General features: G+C 51.0%; 2 protein-coding genes across 3 annotated transcripts in view; one reads left to right on the top strand and one right to left on the bottom strand.

The window, feature by feature from the left end:
• The window catches only part of FAM110A (family with sequence similarity 110 member A), a 134440-nt gene that overhangs the window by 27555 nt on the left and 87226 nt on the right, over positions 1–19659 (bottom strand). The window lies entirely within an intron of this gene.
• SLC52A3 (solute carrier family 52 member 3) lies at positions 5960–19647 on the top strand. 2 transcript variants are annotated; one of them, XM_072736177.1, is made up of 6 exons: positions 6151–6175; positions 6708–6774; positions 13290–13901; positions 15375–15880; positions 17490–17613; positions 18095–19647. In XM_072736177.1, exons 3-6 carry the CDS (start codon positions 13335–13337, stop codon positions 18305–18307), a joined length of 1410 nt encoding a protein of 469 aa, XP_072592278.1. In that variant the 5' UTR covers positions 6151–6175; positions 6708–6774; positions 13290–13334; the 3' UTR covers positions 18308–19647. The 2 variants fall into 2 exon arrangements, with proteins under 2 accessions (XP_025841851.2, XP_072592278.1); XM_025986066.2 differs by lacking the exon at positions 6708–6774 and having other exon boundaries at positions 5960–6175.

The following is a 19659-nucleotide window of genomic DNA, read 5'->3' as shown; positions in this document are numbered from 1 at the left end:
CTGGTGGAATGTGAGCGCCCTTGTGACCTGCCAGAAGAATGTACACGTTCGAGAACTCCCGGAGGGCAGCTCTTTGTGGGAAACTCGTGGCCCTGGTGCGGAGCCTTTGGAAGGCAACCGGATGGTCCCTCTCCGAGTGTGTTGTAGTTCACTGCAAGGAGTGGATCCTCCAGGTATTCTGCACATGGACAGACGGACAGATGACCCGTGTTTGCTGCTGCATTGTTCTTGATGGTAAAAGATGTGTGCCCAGCCCTGGGGGCTGGCTAACATTCATCCCCGTGCACTGGAATAATGGACACACCCCTAGTCCTGCCCTTGCCCAGCCTGGGACTCTGTCCCCCTGCGTGCCTCTACTGGGTGTCCCCACTCTCTAGCCTGCCCCCACTTGCCACTCTGGGGCCCCCTCACCCTGCTCTTTTTTTCTACCCACTCCACCTAACGTACTAAATAATGTCCTCACTTACTATGTTTATTGTCCCTCTGGCTCCACAAGAATGGCAGATCTCCAAAGACAAAGGCCTTGTCTCTTCTGTTCAATTCTAGGTCCCAACTGTCTCTCACAAGGATGGGGTAGCAAGGGCCCTGTGTGCAGCAAAGCCAAACACTGAGACTGGGTCTGCAGTAAAGAAAGAAGTTTACTTTGCAAGGCAGCTAAACAAGGAAATGGGGAGGAGGAGTGAGATCTCAAGTCTGCCTGCCTTGATAAAAGGGGTCTTGAGTCTTCACTGGATTTTAGGGAGAGTGTCGTCAAAGGGGACTGGTAGCTATAGAGGATGAGGAAAAAGTGAGTGATGCAGGAAAGACGTTAGGGCTCAAAGTGGACACCCAAGAAAGAATTCTTGAGATGTCTTTGGTGCAAAAAGGGTGGTTTTATTGAAACGCGGGCAGAAAGAGCTGCCCTGGGATCATGAAGAGTGGCCTATTATATATTTTCAAGTTGGGAAAGGGGTTAGGGAGAGCATAAGTCTCCCAGGTATTTTGGAAACAAGGTTTCCAGGATCCTGGGGTGAAGGGGGGACAGGGGCTAGCTATTGTTAGGAAAGGTCATTTATTACCTTTGGTGAAAACTCAGTCATGAGACCCTTCAGATGTTTATTAGTGGGTCATATATCAGTGGGATGATTGCTAACATGTATCTTAGAGGATAGAGGTAAGAGGAGTTTCCAAAGGAATTTTTATGTTAAAGTAGATTTATGGAGTCATGGGGGCTGGACTAAGACTGCCTTTTGCCCTTAGCCAAGTATCAACATCCAGGCAGTGGAGTCCCTAGAGGAAGGTCACTCTGCCTGTTTCAAGGACTTGTCAATGGGCGGTAGGGAGTAAGGAAATTTCTTAATTTCTCTCCTGCCTTTGTTCCCACATCAGTGAGGGCGTTGCCGATCTACAGGCACACTGGGGCATCACGCTCCTTAGGTCCCCAGCCTCTCTGTTTGGTAGAAACAACTTATACAAACGTCTTGTGACTCGTGCATCAGAGAGGTTTCATCCATAAGAAGCAGTTACAAGGCCTCATGATATATTACCTAGGCTAATTCCATTTAGAAATGGGCAGTTAGAAAGTCTATTGTGAAAAGATGGGGCCCTTGGGCTAGAGCTCACTTGCCTCCAGCTACCCTAAACACAAGGCAACAACAATTCTGCCTTGTGTTCAGTAGGTTAAAAGTAGAGCTTTTATTATAAAGCGCCGGTTTCACTGGCACTTAATAAACGTCGTTCTGTGACTGAAGCCAATGAACGAGTGTCCGGATGTGCAGGATATAGACAGAGCTCCCAGATAATCAGCGGAAAAGGCAAGCCTCCCATCGCAGTGGATGGGATGCCCCAGTCTGTAAGGAATGGGGGGAGGGGGATGCTCTTCTCGAAACCTAAAACTGCTACAAAAAATAATAGTAATTGTCTTCATTGAACAAAAGAGGCTGTAAAAATATCTGGAGATGACAAGGAAAAGGAGAATATTCTGGTTGGGATTCATTCATCGAGGCGTGTAAAGAGTTCCACTGTCTCTATTTTGGCCTCAAACTTTTCAGTTGGGTTCTTCTTTCCAGCGCATCTCTGGGCTCAGGTGGAAGAGCCCGAGGGCAGAGCATCCCCTGCAGCAGCTGAAATGCCCCCTCAAGCCATGAGGACTGCCCTGAGCCCGCAGGACCGCCCGTGAGGGACTCCAAGACACTGAGCGATTTGACCCTCACTGCCCACCTGCATGGGCCCACCCACCTGTGTCCCACATCTTCCTTATATAAACCTGGAAGTATTTTCAGCACTTTGGACACAGTCTATGAGGCATTAGCCCTCTGTCTTCCCGGCGCTGGCCTCACTGAAATAAATTCCTCTCCTGTTTCACCTCTACTGGTCTCTCTGCCTTTGGATTTTGTCAGCGGCCAGTGGCAGAACAGGATCTCTTTGGGAGCCCTGGAGCCGGCTACATATGCAACATTTATAAGCTCCCAATGGAGAGCATGGAGCAGATTGAAAGGGAAAAGAGGCTATGAGCCTAGCTGGGCAGCTGTTACAGGAGTGTAGGCAAGCCAGTTGGTAGCCTGGACTAGGAGGCAGGGGTGGACGTAGAATGAAAGTGATGGAATCAAGAGGGGACCGTGATCGTGACCAACCTGACTGCACTGCACAGGGACCCTGCAGAATGGGCCACCCCCGACACGTTCAACCCGGAGCATTTTCTGGAGAATGGACAGTTTAAGAAAAAGGAAGCCTTTATGCCTTTCTCAATAGGAAAGCGGGTATGCATTGGAGAACAGTTGGCCAGGTCTGAGCTGTTTATTTTCTTCACTTCCCTTGTGCAAAGATTTACCTTCAGGCCCCCAGACAATGAGAAGCTGAGCCTCGAATTCAGAACGGGACTCACCATCTCCCCAGTCAGCCACCGACTCTGTGCAATCCCACGGTCCTGAAGGAGAGGGTGAGGGAGGGAGAGGAGCAAGGAGAGCAAGAAGAATTGGTGTGTCCTCTGAGAATACGGGAATGGGAATGGAAAGTGACTCTGAGGGATGAGGATAGGAATTAGAGGACGCATGATCCAAGTTCCAGCCTTGCTGTCTCCTCTCATGGAGCTTTGAGCAGATCTTTTATGTTGTGAATGATGTTCATCTATGAGATGAAAAGCAGATGATGATTCCTCCACTAAAGGAAGAACTGTCAGAATCAAAGGGAATGATGGACTTTGAATGGTTTGGGAAATCATATCAGTTATAAAAATTATAGCTGAAATCTGCCTCTTTCCCATTTGCTTTTTTAGAAATGGATTTGCTTCTAGCCTGTGGAGGTGCCTCAGGTGAAAGTGGTGCCAAACGGTTGCTAAGAGTAAAAATCTGGACCCTGGGGCAGCCAGAGGCTGACCACTAATGCTCTGACACTTGTGCAAGCTTTATCTTGCTCCAGCATCAGAATGGCCCTCTGGGAAGTCAGGAGGGTAGCTCTTACTCCCTATTTATAGGCAGGTATCTATGGAGAAGCAGTTTCTGTGACTTACCTAAGGAAATACTACTGTGGCTTTGGAATCAGGACCAAGCAGAGTGTGACCACTATCAACTAAACCTGGGGAACAGGTTTGGGAAAAAATGTGGAATTATCTTCTGTCCTAAGGGTACTTCTTTGCCTTAACTCCACCATCATGCATTCTGATTATTCTTAAGCTGTTCACATTGGGTTTAACTATAGGGTGGGTGTGAACTTCTCATGCAAATAGATGGTCAGCTTTTGAATGGTGTTACCAGCCGAAACTCAACTGAGCCCTGGTACAGTCTTTTATAGTAGAGAACCAGCAATGCCAGGATCCTGCTCAATACCTCTGCATGTAGTTGCCGAGGGGAGACAATGGCCGGAAAACTGAAGGCCACGTAACATTGATGGTCCACAGAGTTTTTTTGACACCAACCCCAAATGCAAGCAAAACACAAAAACACTTGCTAAACTGGACTAAACAAGCCCATGTGACCCTAATGGATGATGAGAAACACATGGCCCAGTCATCGCTGTTGCATCCCTAGCTGACAGCTGACCTACCATCAGAACTGTGCAAAGACCATCTGAGATGAACTGGACCCAAGCATCTCTAGCTGCTGAATCCAGATCCATTGAGTGATCCCAGCTGAGATGAGAACTGCCCAACTGAATCCAGCCGAAACTGCCAAACTTAGATTTATGAGTTAAATGGTTATTGTTTTAAGCCACTGTTTTCAGGTGCATTGTTAGACAACAATAGTTAGCTAACACATTCCTTGAGGGCAGAAATAGTACCTGTCTTGTTCAAGAACAGTCCCTGGAACATGACTGGGCTCAAAAAATCATGAATTAATGAATAAAATAAGGTAGAAGAATTTAAAAAAAAAAAAAAAAAAAAAAAAGCTCCCAATGTATACGAGTTATATTAAAGAAAGCCAGAAAAGTTCCTTTGGTGGAGGTAACGTTTAAGATTGGCTTTGAAATATGGATAGGATTGTGCTGGAAAGAGATGAGGCAAAGGCTTTCTTTTTTTCTTTTTCTTTTTGTTTTTGTTTTTCTTTTCCTTTAGGGGGAGGAAGAGGGGCAGGGAGGGGCAAAGAGAGAGGGAGAGAGAGAATCCCAAGCAGGCTTCAGGCCCAGCACAGAGTCCAACCTCAGATCATGACCTGAGCCAAAATCAGGAGTCTGAGGTTTAGCTGACTGAGCCATCCAGGCGCCCCAGAAAGGGTATTCTAACGGAAGAATTCATATGGAAATTTTGGTGGCTTAGACTTACTATAAATACTTAAAGAATGGTAAGCAGTTCTGGCTGGAAGCAAGAAAGACTACATATAAGAAAGAGCAAGTGATAAAAATTGTCAAGGTTTATTGGTCCCAGCTGAGAAAGGACAGAAATGTGACCCTTAGGCTTTTTGTTTTTTTTTTTGGTTTTAATTTGGTGAGCCACAGGGGAGTCCTTGAGGATTGATAATAAAGATATGTTTTTAAATTAAAAATAAAAATACCACAAGATGCACCGGTGAGGTGGCCAGAAGGGAGATCACACCAGCAGGGCTGTGGATCCCACCCAAGGGAGAACAGTCGGAATCGGAAAGGAACCTCAGTGGGTGGGAGGGATCCGGGCCAGGAGCGGCCTCTCACTGCTGATGTGCTGGTGGAGGCTCTCCTTGGGAGCACATTCCTAGGTTCCCATAACCCAAAGTGCCCCTTAGCCCCTGACAGCCGAGAGAGGGGCCTGGGGGTCTTCCTCCGTGGTCTGTTCACCTCTCATCCCAAGCATCTGCCTGGAGAGCGATTGCTTATCAAGCAAATGAATATCTCAGAGAATAAGGCAAACAAAAAGCTGGCCAGAATTCTCAGGAGAAGTCAATTTGCAATGGGCATTTACCAGGTGCCAGGCCCTGTGTGAGTGCCAGTGCGAGTCGGCTTCGAATCTGACCCTGCATTTCCCAGCTAGGACACCTCCAGCAAGTTACTTGACCTCTGTGAGTCTCAATTTCCCCATCTGTAAAGCAGGAACTAAATATCTGCTTACTGTCTAGGATTCCGGAAATATTTAATCAGATATGAACTATTGCTTTTTGTCCGAGCAGTATTCATCAGTGGACGTCAGAGACCACCTGGGCCAAGACTCTTGACTTCTCTGGGCCTCTGTTTTCCTAATCTGTAAAATGGGATTGTAATAGCATCTCTCCCCCACACCCCAAAAGGTTATGGTGAAAAGTAAATGTATTAATGCGTGTCAAGCTCAGTGCCTGGTACAGAGTCAGATTGGCACACACTGGCTATTAGGAGTTCTGCCCCACAAGAAGGATGCTATTAATACCCTCCACTTCCAAGTGACTTGCTTCAGCTCCAGCATTTGAACCAAGAGTTTTTGTTCCGGGGAGCCCTGTTACTGTGTAGAAGGAGTTATGGTGGCCCTGGGGTCAGGCCAGAGCAGCCTGGGCAGGTCTTCTGCCTTCTTAGGAGCCAACCCTCCTAAGAAGTAAGCAAGTAAGCGCTCACTGACAACGTGAGCCTCATCAGGATCCGTGTGATGGGGCGCTGGGCGGCCTGCAGACACACAGTAGGCTCAGCGTGCCACTGGCAGCCCCGCCCACCCTCCCCTGCCTCTCCCCTGCCTCCCCCTCTACAGGGCGGGGCCAGGCAGGTTAATACTAACCGGCTGCCTCGGCCCCTCCCAGGCAGAGCCACTTGGGATCGGGACCTGCAGGTAAGCTGGCCTTGCCAGAGGCTCAGGCCTGTGAGTCAGCTGCAGATACCAGGGGCCGGCTGGCACTGGGCACCGGGGGTCGGTGGGGGGTGAGGGATACTTGTCTGGGGACAGCGGCGGGCCTGTGGGGTTTTTTCCCCTGGTTTTGGGCTCCTGGACTGAAGCCAGAGGGTTAGAAGGGAAGAAGAGCTTCCTCCTCTGTGGTCAGGTTGGGGCTGGCAGGGTGGACTTCAGCCCCCTCCTCCCTGGGTTAGAAGACGGGTCCCCCACTGACCTCTGGCCAGCTGTATCTCCACGCCGCTGGGAAGTCTAGAGGGCAGCTCCTGCCAGGTTGGGCCGGAGCCTCACCAGCCTGGCACGGGGGCGGGAGTGGGGATGGGAGTTGAGGGGAGGCTGCTTCAGCAAGGTCAGCCTCGTGGGAGGCCTACAGCCCTTCCAGGGCCTGAGAGGGAGGGAGGAGGAGGAGCGGAACGTCAAGTCCCTTGCCAGCCAGCCTGGGGCTCCCATTATCTCCTTGCTTCCTCCCTATTAGCCAAGCCCAACAAGACAGGGGCATCCCCACACCCTTTCTTGGATGGAGAAAGCAAGACCCAGAGAGGGTGAGCCGCTGGCCTGAGGACACACAGCCACTGAGCACAGGCCTGGATGACCACCACCATCTGAGGTGGGGGGGCGGGGCGGGGGAGGGGACACAGTGTGGGCAAGCACTGCCTCCTCTCTGGGCCTCCATTTCCCCACATTTGTGAGATGGGAAGGTGGAGTTGGAGGAGGCGGGGGACTCTGAGGTGATGAAAGGTAAGAGATGAATGGATGTGAGCAGTTAGGTGAGGGCCATGGCCGAGCTGGTGCCAGGGTTCCAACACTCCCAGCTGCTCCTCTATCTCCACCTCCTCCCCTCCTGCCCCTGCCTTCTCTGTCCCATCTCCTCCTTTTACCTTGCCTCTGTCCCTCTTTCTGCCCATTCTGGCTTCTGGCTTTGGTCTCTCTCTCTTCTTCCTCCGTCTACTCAAAGCCATCCTGCCTCCATCTGGACAACCTCCCCACCATCCCCATGAGGGCGGGCCAGGTCCCTCGGCCCAGGCCAGGCCCCAGGTCCCAGGCTGGAGTAGGAGGGAGAGGACCTGGAGGATTCACGGAGGACTCTAGGCCAACACTGACTCAGACCCTTGTCCAGGATCGAGTGTAAACAGTGCCCACACTGCCTGCTGGCACTGTCCAGGCCGCCCTGGCCAACTCAAGCTGCATGGCTGAGGTAGGCTCGATTGGAGGCCCAGCCCTTTGCAAACCAGGTGGCCACCTGGACACTGGAAGAGAGGGCTCTGCTCACATGGAGATTATACTCCAGTGGGAGAGGTCAGCACTTAGAAGATAAGACACAGATAAACCTCCAAAAGTGAGCTGATGCTCGATAATATTGTGCGAGAACAAAGCAAAGAGAGGCACAAGTGCCAGGAGTGGAGGCTGCTCGGGCTCCAATGGTCCTGGTGGGGCAGGAGTGGGGCAGGAGGTGACTCAGCCACACACTGAGGGCACACTGGCCTCCTACCCCCACTCCCTTGGGCCAGGGACTCTCAGCTTTCTATACAAGATTTCGAAGGAAAGAGACACCTCTGCCAGGGGCTATCCTGGCATCGTGTGGGTGCCCATCTGCCATAGAGCGGACTAAGTCCTAAGTGTCTCCTCCAGAGCCTAGGTTTCTGGTCCCCCACTGTTGCTGGTGGGGCCCAGGAAGCAGAGAAGTCTTGAAATCTCTCTCAGGTTTTCCCAGGCCAGCACCCCATTTCTCCCCTTCCCAGCCCATGTGTTGGGGAGGCTGGAGGTGAGTGGAAGGGGATCCTGCTCCACCTGGCCCCTGCCACCTCTTCATAACCCCCTCCCTCCTGGGCTCTGCTCAGGCTGGGTCCACAGTCAGCTGTGCCTAGGTTCAAATCCCAGCTCCCAGATGACCAGCTGGGTGACCTTGAGCAAATCACTTTTCTGAGCCGCCTTAACTCATTTATAAAATGGAGATCCTCATACTGCCTACCCGGGGATGATTGGGAGGATCTGATGCATATTGTGTGTCAAGTGTTTGACCAGTAATAAATGGTAGCTACCCTTAGAATTCTTGGCATTGTTAGCATTACTATGTTTTTTGCCTGAATTACTATACCAGCTCCCTAATGGATTAATAGGTTCCACTCCTACTTCTGCCCCGGCCCCCCATTACTCTCTCCATAACAACCAGTGTGATTCTGTTAAAACCCAATTAGAGCTGGTCCTCCTCCTGCCCAGGAATGGAGATTTGGGCTCAGAAAATACCCAAACTCTTGCCTAGAGGGCCCTATGTGACCTGCCCATCTCCCCACCCCCAATCCCCCACCCCCTCTGCTTGCAGGGCTGCAGCCACACTGGCCTCTGGGTTGGCCTTCCAACACCAAGGCCTGTTTCTGGGACATGGCAGGTGAGGTGCCACCCCTGGGCCTTTGCACTTGCTGTTTCCTCCCCCTGCACTACTCTCCCCTGGCCTGGCTCACTCCCATACTTCCTTCACATTCCCTCTGACAACCCCATTTACGATCACCTGCTCCTCCCAACTTTGCTTCCCTCCCACAGCCCTTATCACCACTGACTTGTTCTAGGTTTCTGTTTTTTATTTCACTTAGTGACTTCTCACACTTTCCCAAGAGCAAAAATTATTGTCAAGCACACAGCAAGTGCCCAATAAACACTAGTCAAATGAATGGACAAAAATTGCAAAGTCACTATAGGGAAAAGAGCAAAGAGATACATACTTTATAAAAATATTCCCATCATACTCATTCTGAGCTACTCCTTAGTGCTCTGAAGCCACCAAGCTCTGCACATGCAGTTCCCTCTGCCTAGGACACCTCCCCTCTTTGTCATCGATGGCTGCGTACCTCTCAATGGGGTCATTGTGTCTCCCAGGTCCAGGAGCGTTGTGGCTGCCTGGAAGCAGGCCAGGGCAGGGAAGCCACAGGGAAGATGGGTGGTGCTGGGCTATCCCACCATCATGACTGTTTTCCAGCCCAGGGAAGAGACTCACAGAGCCCAATCACTTCCCTCAAGTTTCACAGCCATGGTGGTGCCTGCATCAGAACCAGACAGTTCAGCTCTGTGGGGTGTGGGGATTTAGCCTTTTGGTGCATTGAACCTATTGCACACAAAGGAAACTCAGACTACCTGCCCATCTGCCCTTATCTCCCCATCGGGCCCACTGCTCCAGCCACACTGGTCTAGGCTCATTCCTGCCCCAGGACATTTGCACAAGCAATTCCTTCTACCTATATGTTCGGGGTGGGGGGCGTATTCTTTTTTTTGTAAGATTTATTTATTTATTTTATGATAGACATAGAGAGAGAGAGAGAGAGAGAGAGGCAGAGACACAGGAGGAGGGAGAAGCAGGCTCCATGCCGGGAGCCCGACGCGGGACTTGATCCCGGGACTCCAGGATCGCGCCCTGGGCCAAAGGCAGGCACTAAACTGCTGAGCCACCCAGGGATCCCCTATTCTTTTCTTAATTAATTAAAAAAATAGCTAAACATTTGATCCAGCTGGGGTTCTTTTTTCAAGGATTGGGGGTAAGAAGTAAAACAGAGATCCAGCTTTTTGCCCAAGTGACTACCCTAGTAAGTCTTATTTTCTAGTTCTATGCAGGAAAACTACATATTTGTAAATGTATAACTGGACACCTGGCTGAACTCTCATTATTTTAATAGCTTTTCAAATGATAAAAGTAACCATCTTCAGCAAATCCACCTCCTCCCTTTCATTATTTACTTATTCCTCCTTATTAGAAATATCATTTATTGCCTCCTCTATATCCTTGTTTATTTTACTTTACTTCCTGTCATCAAGGCCTAGAGCAGTGAGTCACTGCCCTACCATGGACTGTGCTGTTGTCCCTTCCTTCCCGCACATCTGGGGCTGTGGGGGAATGTTATTCAGAATACAGACATCCATTCAACTCCACTGAGGACTGCAGTATCTATCAACATGACTATCCGTGTATTGATGTCTATCAATGACGATATAAAATGACTTAATTTATACTTTCAGCATCAAATCCCATATTGAGAGCTCTTTGTTCTCTCTCCCCTCTCTCCCCTCTCTCCCCTTCCCTCTACCCCTCCCCTGTCTTCTTCCCCCTCTCATTTTCTCTCTCCGTCTGTCCCTCCCTCCATCTCTTTGCATTTCTCTGGAAGACAAGTTTACTCTTAACCTTTCTTTTTTTTTTAATTTTATTTATTTATGATAGAGAGAGAGAGAGAGAGAGAGAGGCAGAGACACAGGCAGAGGGAGAAGCAGGCTCCATGCAGGGAACCCGATGTGGGATTCCATCCCCAGACCCTGGGATCACGCCCGAGCCAAAGGCAGACGCTCAACCACTGAGCCACCCAGGGATCCCACTCTTAACCTTTCAATGCCTCTTTATGGTATATTTCAACAACTAATCCTAACTGATTTTGGTTTTAGATCAAATCCCATTTGAGGTAGGACCTGGATTTCTGAATTGGGACATTAAGAGTAAAGGAGATAAATGTACTCATTAGCTTTTGGCTACTATAACCAGTCCCTCTATATCCTTGAATGTCTACCTCTGTACATTTGACCACTGTTTTGCTGTATATAAAATTAGTTTTTATTTATTTATTTATTTATTTATTTATTTATTTATGATAGTCACAGAGAGAGAGAGAGAGAGGCAGAGAAAGAAGCAGGCTCCATGCACCGGGAGCCCGATGTGGGATTCGATCCCGGGTCTCCAGGATCGTGCCCTGGGCCAAAGGCAGGCGCCAAACCGCTGCGCCACCCAGGGATCCCTATAAAATTAGTTTAAACAAGAGAGAAGCTCATTTACTATGTCAACAACACCGAACAAACAAAAGAGTTAAGTGGCAGGCAGAACTGGACCAGTACAGCAGCTCTGTGCCACAAAGCCAATCTCCCTAATCTCCCTCTAGCCCCCACACCATCCCTCTTAGCACAAAACAACCACCAGAGTTCCGGCCATCACACCTGAGTTCCAGACAGCAGGATGGAGGAAGGGCAGTAAGGTCCACTCCCTCATCTTTAAGACTTCACAACCTCCTTGGCCTGCCTTAATCGGATGGCCATGCCCCACTGCAAGGGAGGCCAGGAAATGGACTCGTAAAGCTTGGTGGCCATTTGCCCAGCCCAAAATCTGGTCTCTGTGACAACTAAGGAAGAAGGGAAGAGTGAGTAATGGGAAGCAGCTAGCAGCCTCTGCCTTGGAATATCATTCAACCTCTACTTTCTCGTCCTTCCTTATCATGTCACCCATTATAGGCAGAATGCTGCCTGAGCAGGTTCAGGGCAGCTCTTTTTTTAGTGGGATTTTATCTGTTATGTACCACATCCTGATCTCAGGTGGGAGTGAGCAGCCGAGGAGCTGCGCACGGCGCACAACTGGCCTGAGCTAAAGGTCCTCTCCACATGCCAACTGCCTGGAGCTTCCCTCCGTGGGGTCTCTCGGCTTGCCCAGAGCCACACCTGTCCCCGGCCATTAGGCAGGCAGGCCTCACAGCTGAGAGACCAGAGCTTAAGCCACCTGCCTAAGGTCTCTAGACAGAAGGTGGTGCAGCAGGGCAGAAAGCAGGTCAGACCTCACTCTGCTCAGTGGAGGGAGGAAGAAGGGAGTTCTTCTGGGGCTGAGAGTCAGTTCTGTGTGTGGGAACGGGGAAAGGAGCCTCTGAGGTGTGGGGACTTTCCCAGGTGAGGCATAGCCAAAGGGACGCTGCCGCAGCTTCTAAGAGAAAGAAGTTAGATGGCCATGTGAACTGGGCAAGACTGAGAGATCAGGCCGCGGGGTGGGGGTGGGGGCTCAGGAGGCCACCTGCCACAAGAGGACCTGCTCCAAATCCCGCCTCCCCAGGCTCGCCCTATTTCCCATGTGTAAAAATGAGGTAATTGACCTCATCAACATTTCTCTCCAAAATGGTTCTTATATCACAGTGAGTCCAAAATGGTGCTTATATCACCACTGAGCCACCCAGGTGCCCTCCCCCAAAACATTAACCCTTTAACATATTTGCATCTCACTACAAACCATAAAGTCAAGACTCATCTCATCCTCTATTTGCAGATGAGGAAAATGAGGCACAGAGAGGAAAAGTCACTTGCCCAAGGTCACCCTGCTTAGCAAGTGGCAGAGCTGGGTACAAACCCAGATCTTTTTTTTTAAATTTATTCATGATAGACACACACACACACACACAGAGAGAGAGAGAGAGAGAGAGAGGCAGACACACAAGAGGAAGGAGAAGCAGGCTCCACACCAGGAGCCCAACGTGGGATTTGATCCCAGGACTCCAGGATCGCGCCCTGGGCCAAAGGCAGGCGCTAAACCACTGAGCCACCCAGGGATCCCCAAACCCAGACCTTTTTGTATGTTTAAAGCTTATGTGTTGGGAGGCCGGAGTGACTCAGTGGTTGAGCGTCTGCCTTTGGCTCAGGCGTGATCCCAGGGTCTGGGGATTGAGTCCCACATCGGGTTCCCTGCATGGAGCCTGCTTCTCCCTCTGCCTGTGTCTCTGCCTCTCTCTCTCTCTCTGTCTCTCATGAATAAATAATTAAAATCTTAAAAAAATAAAAGGCTTATTTGTACCTTTGAATCTGAACTGTGCACATCCTTTGCCCACTCTTTTTCTATTCGGTCTTCTTGTTCTGAATGTCTACAAATCCTTTACATAAGAAGAAAATGACCCCTTTGTCTCTGATTTACATTGCAAATGTTTTCCCCCAGATTGTCATCTTTTGATCTCAACTGTTGGTATTTCTCCTTTTTTTTTTTTTTTTGGAAGAAGGTGCTTTGTTGTTTGATTACTTTTGTGTGTTTTCATATTTGTGTGGTTAAATGTGTCAAACTTTTCTTTGGTGGTCTCTGGAATTACAAGCCATGGTTAGGAAAACTTTCCCCTCTGGAAGAGTTAGTCATAAAAGAGTTTGTCTGTGTTTTCCTATAATAAAAAGCCAGTTTGTTCATGAGAAGGGGAAAGATCAGGGAAAACCTGGGCACCACAGCATAGTCTTTTGTCAGATGGTGACCGTGACATTGCTCACCTGGTATTTTTCTCCATCGGCCCCACTGCAGGTTGATCTGAGAGGTAGAGGCCTTTGGCGCAGGGCAGACGTCACCATGGCCTTCCTGATACACCTGCTGGTCTGCACCTTCGGGATGGGCTCCTGGGTTGCCATCAATGGGATCTGGGTAGAGCTGCCCCTGCTGGTGACGGAGCTGCCCGAGGGGTGGTATCTTCCCTCCTACCTCACCGTGGTCATCCAGCTGGCCAACATCGGCCCCCTCCTGGTCACCCTGCTCCATCACTTCCAGCCCAGCTGCCTTTCGGAGGTGCCCATCATCTTTACTGTGGTGGGTGTGGGCACCCTCGCCTGTACCCTCTTCGCCTTCCTCTGGAATGTCACCTCCTGGGTGCTGGACGGCCACCACAGCATTGCCTTCATGGTCCTCACCTTCTTCCTGGCCCTGGTGGACTGTACCTCATCTGTCACCTTCCTGCCTTTCATGAGCCGTCTGCCTGCCCACTATCTCACCACCTTCTTTGTGGGCGAAGGACTCAGCGGCCTCCTGCCTGCCCTGGTGGCTCTTGCCCAGGGCTCGGGTCTCACCACCTGTGTCAATGTCACTCAGCCATCAGACACCACCCCAAGCCCTGAGACCACCGGGAAGACGGTCTTCCCACAGGTACCTGGAGCATGACCCACTACAGAGCTTTGTGCTTGGTCACAAGGAAGACCACGCAGAGGGCTTGTGTTTCCCAGCTGTTGGGTAGATGGGTGTTCTTGACCTAGCCTCACTTCAGATCACCTACCTGGGGGAGCTACTGAAACACAGTCGGGGAGGGGAGGCCCACCCCATCCAAAACAATGAAATAAGACTCTCGGTAGGGGGTGTGGGGGAGGCTTCTCTGAGATCCTTGAGGTCAGAAGTGTGTTGGAATCTGGAGTTTCAGATTTTAGAAACACCTGTCTCGGTCTATAATAACACCTGAGACATAGCAGTCTCACACAGTAACACCACCACCTACAGCCCGGGGGGCATTCGTGCCCAGTGGGCTGATGAAGACTATAAATAAACTACCTGCATTCAAGTATTGCCACCAACTGAGGCATGGAAAAAATCCTAACTTTCAGAGCTTTTCGCATCTCCAAGTTGCAAAATAGGGATGGTGAGCTTGTATTTATTCAAAAGTCCTCAGGTGATGCTAATGTACTGCCAGGGCTAAGAACTGCAGACTTTTTTTTTTTTTTTAAGATTTATTTATTTATTTGTTTGTTTGTTTGTTTGTTTGTTTATTTATTTATGATAGACTTAGAGAGAGAGAGAGAGAGAGCGCGCGCCAGAGACACAGGAGGAGGGAGAAACAAGCTCCATGCCGGGAGCTCGATGCGGGACTCGATCCTGGGACAAAGGCAGGCGCCAAACCGCTGAGCTACCCAGGGATCCCCAGAACTTTAGACTTTAGACATTGTTTCAATGCCTAGTGCTGTTAAAATGTCCAACTCATTTCCAGTGGGTATTGGCAGACCCTTCACGTAACACCTGGCATTGTCCAAACTAGAGTAGTCCAACAGCGGGTGTGAACCAGGGGCCCTGGGCTACCATATCCTGCCAGCACACCACTTTCAGTGTTTGAATTAGTTGAAGACATTTAAATGTTCTGAAATTTCACATGTATGGGATCTCCTGAGAAGAGATTTGGCACACCAGGCCATGTCCACACAGGCAGCTTTGGGTGGGGCTGCCCCTCCTCTGACTGTATCTGTGGCTGCCAGCCCTGGAGGGCAGTAGCGTGGGAAAAGGTAGAACTTCTAAGCCTGAAAGAAGGAAGTGGACTGGCCTTGCCACATACTCCCCAGGACCTTCAGGTTCAGAACCATCCTGACACCTCGAAACCCTCCAAAACTGGGGGTAGTGGTGCCCAGTGCACAGGGCTACGAGGAGGCATGCACGAGCTGACACACACAAAGTGCTGGTGCCCAGTGAGCCATCAGCCCACATGAGCATTTATTATCACCTGAGTAATGCCCTGTGTCTGCTGCTCATCCCTCACTTATTAACAATGCGTGCTATTTATTGTATATGATCATTAATGTTGTTACCTGTGTCCCGACATCCCCAGAGGATCTGACCGAGCCTTGTCTTGTTCTTTCCCAGGGAGCCAGCAGTACCTTCGTGTCTGACCTTATGGAGACGACGCATTCTGTGGTCCATCTGGAAAGCCGCTACCTCCCGGCCAACTTCTCGCCCCTGGTCTTCTTCCTCCTGCTCTCCTTCATGATGGCCTGCTGCCTCACTGCTTTCTTTCTCCTCCAGCGTCAGCCCAGGCCCAGGGAATCTTCCATAGAAGACCTCCTCACCTCCCAGGTCACACTCCACTCCATCCGGCCACGGGAAGGGGAAGACCTGGGCCCCCCAGGTCCAAGGCTTAGCAGCAAGATCCAGGGGCATCCAGAGGAGAAAACAGCCTCCGACCACCCAGCATACTTGGCCTTCATCTACATCCTGGTGGCCTTTGTGAACGGGCTCACCAACGGCGTGCTGCCCTCCGTGCAGACCTACTCCTGCCTGTCCTACGGGCCTGTTGCCTACCACCTATCGGCCACCCTCAGCTCCATGGCCAACCCTCTTGCCTGCTTCCTCTCCATGTTTCTGCCTCACAGGTCTGCCCCAGCTGGGTCTGGGGAACTCTTGTTGGGATCCACTTCATTCTAGAAGTCAGAATTCCAAACCCCAACTCTCAGGTTGCACTTATAGAAAGTGGATTCTAGGGCCCCGGGATTCAAAGCCCAACTTGGCCACTTCCTAGCAAGGTGGTACTGAACAAATCACTTCACCTCTTTGTGCCTTGGGGATGCTCATCTGGAAAATGGGGATGATAATAGTTCTACCTCTTGGGGTTGCTGGGAGCATCAAATGAGCTAATTCTGTAAAGACTTTAGAGCAGTACCTGTGCAAGGCAGGTCCAGTGTAAGTGTTGACCAGCCACTGGCCCTTGAGGAGGAATGAGCAAGCAGGAGCTGAAAGGGTCGAATCCCCTAGTCTCTTTCCCAGGATTTCAGCCCTGTGCTCCTGTCTCCAGCTCATGCCGGCTCCTTTACAGCTTTGCAGTTCTGGAAGAGTGGCTAGGCAAATTGATAAGATGCAGATTGAGCCAGCCTAGATTGAGACCTGAGATTTCAAATTTTAGTACACAACCTAAGTGGCTCTGCTGCAGGGGCTCAGACGCTGAGAGGAGAAACACAGACTTTGGAGTCATGAGACCTTAGAGCCTACAATGTCCCAGCCACGACTCTGCCCCCACCTGCCCTCATGGTCCCCTCTGACATGCTCATATCCCCTCCCCCAGCCCAGGAAAGAGGGAGAATGAGACTAGGAGAGTCAGACAGAAAATGTAGCATTGCCAGAAAGCTGAGTTTTCTCCGTTAGGGCTTGAAACTGGGGAAGGAGGCTGGACGTTTCTGGGGAAGGAGAAACAGAGGCCAGAGATCTGTGGGATGTGAGGCACCCAGACTGTTAGAAACATCCAGTCTAGAAGCCAGGGACTCCAAGAATCCTGGAGCATAAAGAATCCTTAGAGGCAGGGGCAGGCCCTCCTCTCCCACCCAAGACTACAGACCAGTCATGGTCTTCCGAAGAGCGTGCACAGGGAGGCCACAGGGTGACAACCCCAAGTGAAGGACAGTATCCTCAGTTGTCACATAGAGCCTATGTGGAAGGCCACCCATGGAATGTGTCCAGGCCAGCCATCAGGGCCCCTAGATCCTGTAGACCCCACGCTATAGATGACACCAGAAGGGAAGGGGTCAACTGAGGTTGCACAGCACATCCTGCAGTGGCAATGCCAGCCTCAAAGCCACCTCCTAGTCAGCTCAGCTTCCTGGCTGAGGTTGGGAAGGTTGCAGGAGGAAATGCAGCAGACGAAACACTGGGTGGGGCCCAGGAGCAGGCCCTACAGGTTCTGGCATCCCGGCAAGGCTCATTGCACAGGTGAGGAAGCAGGCTTAGGGAGCAGCTGCAGCTTAAATAGGAAATGGGATCTGAACCAGGTGCCAGTAGCACTAGGAGTCCATTCCAGTTCTGCCACAAATGCTCAGGGTGACTTAGTCTTAAGAACATCGCTGACCCACTTGAGCCAGATGGCCTAGAAGTTTCCACATGGATCTAACCCCTAACCCTAGAGATGCTGACCATTCTACACAGCATCCAGGGGGGGGGGAGGCAGAGGTCAGTTTTCTCAACTCCTCCATTCACTCCTCTACTCTGTCCTAGGTCTCTGCCATTCCTGGGGGTCCTCACAGTGCTCGGGACTGGCTTTGGCGCCTACAACATGGCCATGGCTGTGATGAGCCCCTGCCCCCTCATGCAGGGCCACTGGGGTGGAGAGGTCCTCATTGTAAGTATCTGGCCTGGGAAGACACCTCCCTCCTTACCCCTCAGCTAGCCAAGGCCCTTTCTACCCACCAAAGTCTGTGTGTTTGCTCCAGAAGGAAGTCCCAGATAGGGTTGGGCAGGGGGAGGACTGCTTCTCATTTGGGAATAGAGGCTTGGGAAGTTGAGGTGGCGGGTCCAAGGTGACAGTCCAGCCTCTCCCCTGAATGCCACATTCTTCTTGCCATGTGTACCTCAGCCCTGGCCTCCCAGATGCCCTTGACTCGCTCATGGGAGTCATTGGGCTCTGCTTTGCCCTAGAGGTGTGTGTCAACTCACCGGGACCCCCGGAGCCCTAGGGTGTCACCCCCAAAGGCTCTATTGAACTTAAAGGTTATTCCATGGGGTTCTCTTAGCCCAGTTAGGTCACCCTACAAGCACCTTTCCCCCCGGGGCTCGCCCCAAAGGCCCCTTCACGCCACATCTCTGCCGCCCCGCACCCGCAGGTGGCTTCGTGGGTGCTGTTCATCGGCTGTCTGAGCTACGTCAAGGTGATGCTGGGCGTGATCCTGCGCGACCGCAGCCGCAGCGCCCTCTTGTGGTGCGGGGCGGCGGTGCAGCTGGGCTCCCTGCTCGGAGCTCTGCTCATGTTCCCGCTGGTCAACGTGCTGCGGCTCTTCTCGTCCGCCGACTTCTGCAGCCTGCAGTGCTCCGCCTAGGACGCCCGGCGGCCTAGCACCAGGCCCGACCCGCTCCCGTGACTGACACCTGGAAACCCGGGCAGGGCACGTGCCCGAGGTCACAGGGCAGGCGGCGGAGAGCTGGGAGGCAGAGGCTGAGGACCTGGGCATCCCCGTCAACTCGCCTCTAGGAGAGCGCCGCAAGGCCTCCCATGGGACCTGGGGCCCCGCAAAGCACAGCCCCACCCCATGCCGCGTCACAGTGCCCGCAATTCCATTTCAGAACTTCTATGGGCTCTTTCGAGAGAGCAGGTTTGCAGCACCCAGCTGGAGGCAGGCTCAGGGGCGTCAGAAGGGAAACTGCTGAGAGCGTGAGCTAGCCCTCACAGGCTGTGTGACCTCGGAGAAGTCACTTATTTCTCCGTACCTTTCCTAAAATGGGGATTGTGATAAATAGCACCTACCTCATAGGTTTAGCACAGGGATAAAGGTGAGAAGCGCCCAGCATGTAGCAAGCCCTCTTGGGCCATTTCCCAATCTGATGCTCAACAGAAATAACAAAAGGGACAGTCTACACAACCTAGAAGTGGCCAGGGTGGTTCAGAGATGACCCCTGCCCTGTAACCTTTTTCTCACTCTCCTCACAGAGGAGCTTCTACAAGATAGATGGTCAAGGGTGGAATCCTGGGCGTCTTGACTCCTCAGTTCCCAAGATAGATGGACACTATACCCCACACACCCTTTCCTGTCACCCCTCCTGAACCATGAGGTTCTGCTCCTTGGAAAGTGGGTGACCTCCTAGCAGAGAGATGATAGGGGGAGGAACAACACCAAACCTCTAGAAGTGAGTCCAGTTCCTCCCCCACTCACCAAGCGGGGCAACCAGACCCTGGAAATCTTGGGAAGTCTGGGGAGAAGTGCATCTGCTACCTATTATTTTGTTCTCTTTTTTACTTTTTTTTTTTTTAGATGGACATCCCTTGCTCTTACATTAATATCAGCCATCCCATAAAAATGTCTAACATGAACCCTAAGATCAATATAATCAATTTTCAGTTCTAAGGTCAAGGCTAAGCTCAGAAATGAACAGAATCAAGTGCTTAGAGAATGTCTGGTTCTGGGACTTCTTTGGTGGTTTGTTTGCTTGCCACCAGCCCTCCTTTTCATTTATTTTGAATAGATAATGTAGTCACATGTTCCAGAAATCAGAAAATATAAAGTGATGTTCAGCAAAAAAAATTCCTTTCCTCCTGCCCCCCACCTGCTCAGTTCCTCTCAACAAACACACCCACGTGCACACACACAGTACTTTTATTAGTTTCTTGTTCACACTTGCAGAGATTATGCAAATATAAATATAGAATCTTTTTCCAGAAAAAGTTTCAGACTAC

This window comes from Vulpes vulpes, chromosome 14 (assembly GCF_048418805.1).
Source record: "Vulpes vulpes isolate BD-2025 chromosome 14, VulVul3, whole genome shotgun sequence".
Taxonomy (NCBI): domain Eukaryota; kingdom Metazoa; phylum Chordata; class Mammalia; order Carnivora; family Canidae; genus Vulpes; species Vulpes vulpes.
This window is presented reverse-complemented; position numbering and strand designations above follow the sequence as displayed.